At 37.4% G+C, this 11,396-nt stretch overlaps 1 protein-coding gene across 1 annotated transcript in view; it reads left to right on the top strand.

The window, feature by feature from the left end:
• The first annotated feature begins 414 nt into the window (after window positions 1-414).
• Window positions 415-11,396, top strand: part of pde2a (phosphodiesterase 2A) — a 236,914-nt gene continuing 225,932 nt past the window's right edge. Inside the window, exon 1 of the mRNA XM_015398005.1 lies at window positions 415-595. Coding sequence (XP_015253491.1) covers window positions 537-595 — 59 coding nt within the window. The 5' untranslated portion in view covers window positions 415-536. The remainder of the gene's footprint in view (window positions 596-11,396) is intronic.

Here is an 11,396-nt window from a genome sequence, read left to right as displayed (position 1 = left end):
GCGGCTGACACTCTGGAGAGGAGAGCTGCATGTGCTTTCTATTGAAACCCTGCTGTATTGAGCTGGTGAGATCTTTGTCGGATGTAAGATGGATCAATTCAAGGTCTTGTCACAGAGTCTGTGCGCAACACGGAGAGGAAAATGTGCAGATAAAGTTCAAAGGCGCCAGCTCAAAGTTTAATATTTATCGCACAGTTTAATTTCCATGACTGGGTCTGAGTGATTATCTTGAGACTCCATTTGTCCATGTGGTGCTGAACGACTGCTTCTCTGTCTCTTTGCTCAGCTGTTATAAGCTCGCTCACCGCGGCTCGAATATCACTTACCGGGTCCCGACCAATCCCTGCGCGCCTGTCAGAGCCGGAGAGGATCTGAGCAGGCAGGCAGAGAGAGAAAGCGAGGAAGCACACACCCAGTCATCATCCACCCATCCAAACGCATATCCTCTTTCGACAGATCGACAATCAGGCTGCTTCTCCCTGTCAGCCCACTGACTGCAGCCGGGTTGGAGACAGAGGCGCCGGGCAGGATGCGCGATGGGACAGGCGTGCGGACACGCGCTCCTCTGCCGTAACCAACCTCCGTCCTCTGAGATGTAAGTCTGAATACTCACCTTACCTGCTCAGGTATTTACATCCACAAGCGCTTAGATTCAGACACCGGGTAGCAATTGATCCAGGTTGAGTGTAGTTGTGTGAGTAAGTGTGACCTGCTGGGTGTCATCACCTCCACTGACAGTGAGATTGAATCCCCATGTGTTTCAGCTGGCTGTAAAATGCTCTGTCAGTGTGTCTCTGTGTAATAAGCTTCACAGATAATTTAGTCACCTTATCACGCCACTGTATCTAACACAGAATCATCACACTGCTAAAACACTGGCTCTTTTTCTTCCCCTAATACTCCTACAGGAGCACACCCATTTGCAGTGATGTATCACTCTTAATTGAATTCAGTTGGTTGAAATTGCTGTTTGATAAAACCCGGCAGACTTTTCAGAGAAAACACATTTTACAACACTAACACAGAGCAAGGGGGTTATACCTCTATAATTCAGCACTCTTTCTGACTAAAATAAATATTCCATGCTTTATAATGAATCACATGTTACGGTTAAAGCTAAAATTGCTGTGTTAGACTTAAAAAGGCTCATAAAGGCTAAATAGTATCAATCTGTTACATATACTTCAAAGAAATGTTGAGACCCGAGGAATTTATACCAAACATTAACACAATTTTCCTTAAAACTTCCTCTTTCCTTGCATACCGTATCTAATGCCACAGTTTCAAACACATGTTTATGTTAAACAGCTATACAGTGTCTCACAATGGTAAGGTCATCCCTCAAAGTGGAAGAAAAAAATGATTTACTCATCATTGACAGCCCACTGTCAGCCCTCAAAATATGGCACTTTTATACAATGTAAAGTAGTCAGTGTAAAGATGCTGTGACAGTGTAAATTTGCTGTCTAATCAGAGTAACTCTGCATACATTTATAATGACTAAACTACTGGCAGCTTAGGTGAACAAACTTCAAAGTGAAAATGTCCAAAACGTTCCCAAAATGTCAATATGTTGTTTGTCGACTGTTATTTTCCTGTATTGCCTTAACTCTCTAGGCCTCTGAGTTCTGGTGGAGGTTAGAGACCTTGCATTCCTTCACCTTCTGTTTAAGGATCCCTTACAGATGCTCCATGAGGTTTAGGTCTGGAGGCAAGTAGCTAGGCAGGACCGATACTTTCACCCTTAGTCTCTTTAGGAAGGCAGTGATTGTTGTGGTTGTTTAGGAAATGTATTCTGGGTTTTTATCATGTTGGAGTGCTGTTCTGCTGCCCAGGAGGGAATCGTGCTCTCCATTAGTTTGTCAGAAGTACATTTTGGCAGCATGCATGCAGCCCCAAAGCATGATGCTCCCACCACCATGCTTGACTGAAGGTAAGACACACTTGTCATGGTTCTCCTCTCCTGACTGGCAACCCAACAGCTGACACAATTATCACAGATTTTATCACACAGGACAATTTATCAATGTCTTTGGAATGATTATCTTCAGCAAAGTGTATTTAGGCTTTTTTATGCATCCTCTTTAGAAGAGACTTCCGTTGGGATGATAGCCATGCAGACCTATTTGTGCACTGTGTCCAGCATCTATCCAACAATGATGATCACTCTTACCTCGCTTTGTAAAACCAATCCTCTGGATATGATGGAGAGGATAGTCCCACATAACATGTAAAGAATTACCTCCAAAAATGTTTAACATCATGTAATTGCATTTATTTAAACCAGATCATTGATAATTCTTTTGACTGCACCTATAATGATAATATATAAAATATCCAAAATAAAATTAGTAGTAGCTTTCAAGAAATTTTTGTCACTTTAAAATCCAATTTACATTTTTTCAGCTTTTTATAAAGTAGCAAAAATGAAAACAAGCTAATATGACCTAATGAATCAGTCAGGCTAACAACTCATGAAAGGGACGCCGCTGTCCATTTGGCCATATGTATATGTCTTGTGAGTAAGGAAAGGTACAGGAACTTTCTTTCAGTCAGCTGAACAGCAGTGCACAGCAAGAGCTGTGGGAGGGTTTTTAAATGGTAAATGGCCTTTACTTATATAAGGCTTTTTCAAATCAGGAGACTTGACAAAAGTGCTTTACACTACATACAGCCATTCACCCATTCAAACACACACTGATGGTGGCAAGCTACATTGTAGCCACAACTGCCCTGGTGCTCACTGACAGAAGCGAGCGAGGGTGCCATACACGGTGGGCTGTGTTGCTTCATGCTTCAGATAGAGGGAACTCTGGTCACTGTATCTCTGTTTCTCTTGCTTCATTTAATTGGCTTTTAAGCCATAGGTACAATGCAAAATTATATAAAAATAACACAATATTAATAAATGTTAATGCTTGTAGGAACCCCAACCCTTTATATCTCTAGAAAAAACTAGTTCATATAGCATGTGCTGTGGAAGCTGTGGATCAAGTGGCCTGTACTCCTTTAACCAGTTTGCACCCCATACATTACTAATGTGCTCGGTTTTTGTTTCTTTTTTGTAAATTTTCATTTAATTACCGTAAAACCAACTATTATATATCTATATACTTAATCTTAATAAAAAGTATTTAGATCTGATATATTTTTTGTATCTGTATCAGTTCAGAATCTAAGCCATAATAAGGTCATTTGACTCTATGATGATATAACTTAATCTGAGATCTTACTTAACCTAAATAACTCAGAGAGACTTACGGCCTTGAGATGTTATGTATTCTAGTCATAAATCCACATTTCCTTCAATAGACTATGAGCTAGTACTCTGAACTGGCTCTGCTTCAAGTGAAGAGTGTTTGAGTGTCTTTTTGCTGTTCAAGAGTGATGGAAGGATGAAGAGGCACGGAGATGGACAGATGGATTCTGTAGTGTTCAGCAAGTCTATCTGGGAGAGGCAAGAGATAAAAAGTTCTCTGTTAGCCAGTTTGCCTTTGTTCTGTCCCTCACCTATCGCTATTTAAAATAGATTATGACCCAAACGGCTTCATAATGTGGTTGATGGACTGAGTGACAAAGTGCAGAGCACTGTCATTATTGGAGGCTCAGAGCAGAGTCACAGCTCCCTCACATCAAATGGACTAATTGCAGGTGTTTCGTAATTAGAATGTAAAGGAGAATATAATGCTTCCTTTTTACATAATTCCAGGTATTTTTTTGCAATGAATAAAAGCCATATTATAACAATCCTGCTAAGTACTTAGTTTGTGCTGAGATCATATCAAAGAACCACTCCATGTACTCGGTGGTAATCATTAACACTGCTGTTTCTAAATTTGACTTTATTGATTTCATGTTGTAATTTAATGTTTGTCTGGAGGCCTCCTAGGGATACCTGTCTGAGAAAATACATGAGCTGTTAAATATCAAGGCCACGCTCTGTGTTCCTCTTAATGTTAGTTAATAAAGTAGACCGCTGTTGAGATTGATTGGTCATTGAATTGATCCTCCTGCTGCTGATTAAGCTGAGTGGTTGAAAAATCAACCATCTAGCTGATCAAATAGTTTGAAGATACTTTCAATATGGAACTTTCTTTCAGGAACTATGCTAAAAAAAGTTATTCCATCTGCCTTGATTCCTATTTTTGGAGGTTAACATTTTAAGGCAGTCACATATGAGGAAGTGCAGTCCTCTGTATATCAAAATGAACAAATCTGTTTAAAAAAAAGGCATGAAATCATTTTGATATACATTAATCTATCTTTACCATTACTTATTGTTGGGTTTTGAATAAACTGAGGAAATCCAAAGGGAATAAAGGATATCATTCACCTGTCCCAAGTAGAAGAATAAACCTTTTACAGCAAACATTTCTTACCCAGTCCAGCAGGAAAATGACCAGAATTCAAAGAAATTAATAAATCTAACACATGGATGTCAGTGATCTCTGTAACACACTGCAACATTGATCTAGATATAAGTAAAACTTTCTTAAATTAACTGTATTGACCCTTAATTTGAGTAGGTAAATAAGATGATTTGGCAATGGAATGAATCTGTTTACACTTAAAATAAGATAATTAGGTAATATGCACTTGAAACAAGACAATGCAATAATTTCTTCTCATTTTAAATGTAAATTGTGTTGAAATTCAAGAAAAATAGCTTATCTTAAGAAAAAATGACTTATTTAGATTTCAATTTTTTGCTGTGCACAATTGGATTCGAAGCTGTACTCACTTGTTTCCCTCAGACTAGAGCTGCTTTGATTTGGTCACAGCGGCAGTGATCAGTCAAACAGGAAATGAAGTAAGATGCCTGTAAAAAAGACATAAGAGCTGATGACATGTAAGGAGCCCCTGAACTATCATTGAGAAATGAGAGCAGCCATGAAAGGTCAGCCCACAATATTTATTGTTACTGCTGCTGAATTCAGGAAGTCTTTAAAGTTTGAAGTCCTAACTTTGTCATAAAAAATATTAATAAAGCTCTAGTTATTAGATATAGACAGGTTCTCTTTTGTTTGCATTACCTCTGTAACTATCCAACAGCATGTTGGCTTCCTGTCAGCTGTTTTATTTACAGCCTGTGTTTAAACAAAGTCTGTCTGTAAGGTTCTGTAGATCTGGGTATGTATTAAGAGAGCTGCTTCTAGTCTATCAATATACCGAATAATAAACCTAAGAAAAAGTTTTTAAAGATGGTCAAACTCCTGGAGATTTTCAGATTAATGTCTGGTTAAAATTGTACTGTAAGGGTATTTTTAAAACATAAAGAGACTTCACACATGATGATTTAAACGTGTAGATGCTTTATTATTGGCTGCATGTCACATTCAACAGACTGTGTCTTTGCTTGCACTGAGGGAACACCGTTCATGCAATATTATTAGGCCAAGACAATCCATGTTGGATATGGCCAATTTAAGGTCAGGGCGATCCCGATGTCCTCCAGAGTAGACCTGACAAAACGTTTCTATTATCTACTTAGCTGAAAAGCTGGGCTTAGGTTAGCATTTTACTGCTTGCTTTCAAATAGCCTGTTTGAAATTATAAAATGTAATTATCTTGCAGTTGTTCACAGCTTTGTCCAGTGGCTGCACATGATGTGATGCATATGATATGGGAAGAGAGCTGTAGCAGACAGTATAGTCTCTTTTTCGCTTTGTCATTTAAATGGGTAAAAATACTAAGATGGTTTTTGAAAATCCATTATACATTTTTGAAATTTAAATAAGGCAACTACTTACTAAAAATAGAAGCTTCACACCTGCCTGGTCAAGTTTGCTGACATAATTACACTATTCTACAAAGGAAAAGGTAATCTGAACTAGATCTAGTCAAGGACAACGATTGAAATCATTTTTTTAAATACCCTTGATGAAGACTCCGACGTTAAGCTTGAAATCAGATTTGGAGATCCTTTATAGGTTCATAAAAGTACAGATTAATGATAATTTTTTTCTGTCCCCTTCTTCTTTGATTTCCAACTTTGACTTCCACCTCCTGGCAGTGGCGAAAAATTCACAGTATAATTGCACATTCATATAAACTGCATAGTTCAAAGCATGGGAAAAAAGTAACGGCTTATAATCTGGAAAAAATACTGTACCCAAATCAAAATATATCTCTTTTAATTTTTGTACTATGCAAACAATTTGTACCAGTAATGTCAATTTATCTTGTATAATTGCAATATTCAAGTACCTTAACTACATCTTTATCATATTTGGATTTAATCTGGTTGTTTAAAGGAAACATTCTAATTATCACTTTAAAAAACACAAAGTAATCAATTATTTCAGATACTTATTGAAAAAATCTGAATTTAAATTGCTTGAATGTGGGTTATAGGATTCCCCCCATGTTAGAAAGGGTTAATGTTTAACGGGCTGCGCTGTCCTCTCCTCTTGGGATGCTTCCTAATGGCTTTTTGAGAAAACCTCTTGTTTTTCTTATCTCTTGTGTCATTATTATTGTGGATAATTTTCCAGCCAACACACATCAACCCTAATAATTTATATTTGTGTGCCAGAAGGGTTTGTGCGTGAGTTGTTTTCAGCTTTGAAAATATTGCCATTTATTGGAACCACGCCAGGAAGTTAGATTCCCCAGCCCCCTGCTGAGCAAACACGCTCACACTGAAATGCACACAAGTGCTTAGCAGCAGCAGGAGCAGAGTTGTAACCTGACCTCTGATTAGTGTGTGAGGAAGAGAGAGAGAGAGAGACAAAGGAAAGATGCTGATGTTGCACTGTGTTATTGTCAGTAATGGGCTCATCAATACTAAAATATTCAGAGAGAAATGTGGGACAGATATTGAAGAGGAAGATTATAGGAAATAGGAGAAAAAATGCTCTGTGTTCTCTTTTCATGCTCCACTTCCTTTCTATGCATTAACAAAAAGGCTTAAAAGCGTTCTGTTTGCAGCTTTTTGAATATTTTGACACGCTGGATGTACGTTCAAAATCTTTTTGCAAGCTGTAAAAAAAATGTGTAATTCACAAAAAAAAATGCATGCTCTATAAACTCCTGAGCCCTCTTGATTTTAAGTAAGACTTAATTAGGAAAATAAACAAAATGATTACCCATTTTCCCCTGGAGGCAAAGAATACATTTAAATAGGGCTTTAAATAATCAATAATTCATCCATGACACACACACACACACACACACAAATATATATACAGTATATATATATATATATATACATAAAATATTATGAATCATTATTTTCTTGCTGCCATTATATAATTGAGTATAGGTAATAAAAGATCAGAGGTCAACAAGAGTTTGCTAGTAGACTGAAGTCAACAATGACTCACAGACAGACTGACTGACTCCATCACTAGGTATCACTTGGTAGTCTGTTAGAGTCATGTTGATCTACAGCATATTCTTGTTTCCACACAATTCAGTATCTCATACATTTTTTTCTGTTTATCTATTAGTTGAATATTTCTAAATAAACTGAAAGGATCAAATATGTTTGATAACTGCTGTATTATATTCTTCCTAATGGCAAAGAGAAACTATTTTTATTTTTAACTGGGACTTTTCCATTAACCCATTCATTTTATTTGATTTTTTTATTGAGTTGTATTGTAGTATTTGTTTGTCAAAAAGCTTATTCTCACTTCATTAGAATGAAGGATATTCCCTTTAAATGTCCAGTAGAGGTAAACAAACTCCATATTTACTTTCAGGATGTGTTATAGAAAACCTGCTCCCTAATATGCTTCCTTAACTACCAGTTGGGAGAATCTGGTGATGAATGTTTGCTGCATTTCTTCTCCTAGCATGTTTGGGGACTTTCAAAAATTGATTGAGGAAAATTTCGGACTAATTTCAGTTTTATAAAATTAAAACCTGTTTCTACAGACCCATTTTTAAGAGCAAAAGTATAAGATGAAATAGAAAAAGCACTAAACATATTTTCAAGCTCTCCTTCCATGAGCAGCCATTAAATATTTATACTGGGTGCAGGAATGTGTGAGAGAGTGGTCGCTAAAATGCAGGATTTGCTATTTAAAGACAAAGACCAAATGATACCGGTTGATATTGTAATCTAGACTGTCGCTCTCCTCTTGTTATTTTTCAAAAATGACAGTATCTGTGTCTGTATCTCTATATCAGTGTTATTGTGAGTATAACTTCTTTGCTGGGGGAAATGTGGGTTCAGATTTAGCTTTTGTTTGCACGTTTCTATTCATTTAAGCTCTTAATTATTCCTCTGGGCGTGAATAAGGGCAAGTTCAGGCCACAAGGTTTTTTATTATTTTACTTTCCTCGCAAACAAACATCGATGTGTTTCCTGACTAGAAAGTAATTTTCAGGCTAGAGCCAAAAGTAGCTTAGGAAGATAAGCTTCTTTTTAACATCCCAAGAAAACCGTGAGTTGCGGATTATACATCCATCCATTTTCTGTCATAATTATCCCAGTTGGGGTCACAAGGAGTGCTGGTGCCTATGTCCAGCTGTCAATGGGTGAGAGGCAGGTCACACCCTGGATAGGTCGCCAGTCCATCGCAGGGCAAATCTGAGACAACAAGGACAAACAACCATTCATTTACACACTCACACCTAAGGAGAATTTAGAGAAGCCACTTAACCTAAAAGTCATGTTTTTGGACTGTGGGAGGAAGCCGGAGTACCCAGAGAGAACCCAGGCATGCTCAGGGAGAACATGCAAACTCCATGCAGAAAGGCTGCAAGGCAGCAGCGCTACCCACTGCGAGACTGTGCAGCCCCTTGTAGATTATTAGGCTCCGAAACTAAATTAGATAAAATATGAGGAAAAAAACACTTCAAAATACAGTAATTCAGTTTAAAATATTTTGCAAGCATGACTTCAACCATTTTGTTGGAAACTATTATTAAATAATTGTTTGAATTTAATATATATTTTCTTTCTCTGATCATATGAGTTTAACTGGGTTTTTAGTAAATCTAGATTTAAATGATTTATAGATAATTATCAGGGGTTCTAAGAAGTAAGGGCATTCTCTTGCATTCAAAGAAGCACTTTTGCATTTTTACCTCTGTGAGCAAATCATTTTAGAGGACTACAACAAATAAAATAGAAGAAATTATCTGAGATTCTATGAAGGACAAAATGTACTGAATGTTGCACAAATCATATAAACCATTTTCTTGTCATTCTCAGCATTACAGTAAGAGTTTGAGGTCAACTGACCTCCTTGTTTAAATGTCAAAATTAACCTGCAAATGACAAAAGATTGTTGAGAATTATTGCTTCATGATACAGGTTTACATATCATCAGAGAAATGTGTAGTTGCAGCTTTTAAGATATGCAGATAAAACGATAATAACCTGTAGGTTTGGCTTTTTCTGTCAATGATGTCATCAGTGATAATCATACCTTGTCCCTTTAAGTAATATACACTGCAACATATACTTTGTGTAAAATGTGTGCCTCATGTATGTCAATTGGGATAATGATGTGCAGCAATTTGTTTAATTTTTGATCCTTTTGCTCATCTACCCATTTTTGTCAGTCCTGTTCATGTAACTAAACCCATTACTAAATCATCTTAGATATGAAATGTAGGACCCCTGGAGAGGAATGACACATTTCCTTTTTTAGCCAAGCAGACAGTTTAGACTTTCCATACATCTGAATCAGTGGCGGCGGCTGCTCTTTAAAACAGGGGAGGCTCAATGGTGTTAATTAAATCCAAACGTCTTGTACTGCATCTGTAACTGTAACAAATGTTGAAACACACAAAGCACATCACTGCAACGTGTGAAAACAGCTGTTGGGTTTTGAAATAATTAACGCCAGGAACCATGGCAAGTGTTCAGCACAAGATGACTGTTCTGACTGAATGATCACTTTTCCCTATTGAGGAAAACCTCCTTGCTGTCTGGCCGCTGTCAATCAAAAATCCTTAATTATGTCTGCCAATCAGCATCGAGCAGCCAGCTTCAGGACCCGCACCTGCTCCATAGACCTCCTAAGAGGTTTAGCCCCACCGGACGTAACATATTCTGGTGTGTTAACCAATCAGGATTCTGCTTTCTTATTGCTTACGTCAATGAGCCGAGGCTCAATCCTCTACAGGGAAAAATCAGGCTGATAGAAGCGCCCTGCTGCTCCAGAGGGGAGGGGAGATCGCGTTCGACGGATGTTTAGCCTCCCCAGAATTCAGTGAGAAATTGCCACTGATACGAACTAGGACAAAAAATTCTAAATTGCCACTTTATTTCGATTTTCCTTTACAATAACCCCAAGCCTGAAGATGTTTCACCCCAGGCTTTCGGTTTCTGAAAGCTTGCTGCTCTAGAGTCCATTGTTACACGACTTTACTGTAACCATGTGAAAATGTGTTTACTTCCACTTGCATGCATGCATCTATGAGCTAGCTGCAACTCTCTCTAGCTTTCTGAGTGGCGAAAAACCCACTTCAAGCATTTAACCACCCTCCACCAATTTAAATTTTACCCACCCAAAGGGCTGGAGGGGGAAATTTGTGTCCTGTTCTTGTTAAACATAGTCTGATTAAAAATCAATACCTCTGTGATTTGAAAATATAATTTTGCTAAATTGAGATTATATTGAAAATGCAATTAATGATTGAAATGTAAACACTGGCTGGGAAAAAATACATATTTCCTAAGTTATTTGTCCTTTTCTCAGATCAAATTCATATGTAAAGGAAAAAATAAACAAACACCTCGAATGGCAGTTCTAACAAAGGCCTTCCTCATTCAGTTATAGATTCAGTAACGTTTCCCACAGCACCGAATTGATTCTTTGATTGTGAGCTAAGTGGATTCATCTCAGTGCACTCAATAAATTCCACACAAAGCCTTATATATCACACTGTGTCTGTGGGTGCGTTTAAGCTGGAAAAGAGGAGATGGATGTGTCAATTTAGTTACATGCCATTTAACACTGATGTTAAGCAGTGAAATCTGTTTAATTAGATTTACTACAGCTGTCTCCATCTGCCGTTTCATCAAGTACCAGCTGATACAAATCAGTGCGTTCTATTTAGGGCCACTAAGTTCACTAAGTTTTATAGGAAGTGACAGAGACCTTTTATGATGCAAAAATAAGTGAAATGTCCTTCAGCAAGTAGGCAGTATACTTTTGACCAGTATACCAATGATTGATATAACGAGGTAAATTTAGTCTAAAACGAAATATCATTGTGCACCTTTGATAAGTGATGCATATCTATTTGAAAAGGTGCAAAAATATTTTCACATTTTTTAAGAGCAGGAGATAAGAGTTAAATGTTTGTACTGCTGTAATTACTTCACAGAAAACAATATTTTCATTTAACACATTTATTAAGGTTCATAAAGGAAATTCAAATCTAACATCTGCCTTAAAGCTACAGTGTGTAACTTTTAGCGACATCTAGCG

The sequence above is a fragment of the Cyprinodon variegatus genome, unplaced genomic scaffold (genome assembly GCF_000732505.1).
Source record: "Cyprinodon variegatus isolate N-32 unplaced genomic scaffold, C_variegatus-1.0 Scaffold903, whole genome shotgun sequence".
NCBI classification, from domain to species: Eukaryota; Metazoa; Chordata; class Actinopteri; order Cyprinodontiformes; family Cyprinodontidae; genus Cyprinodon; species Cyprinodon variegatus.
The sequence above is the reverse complement of the archived record's forward strand: the minus strand, read 5'-3'. Positions and strand labels throughout refer to the sequence as shown.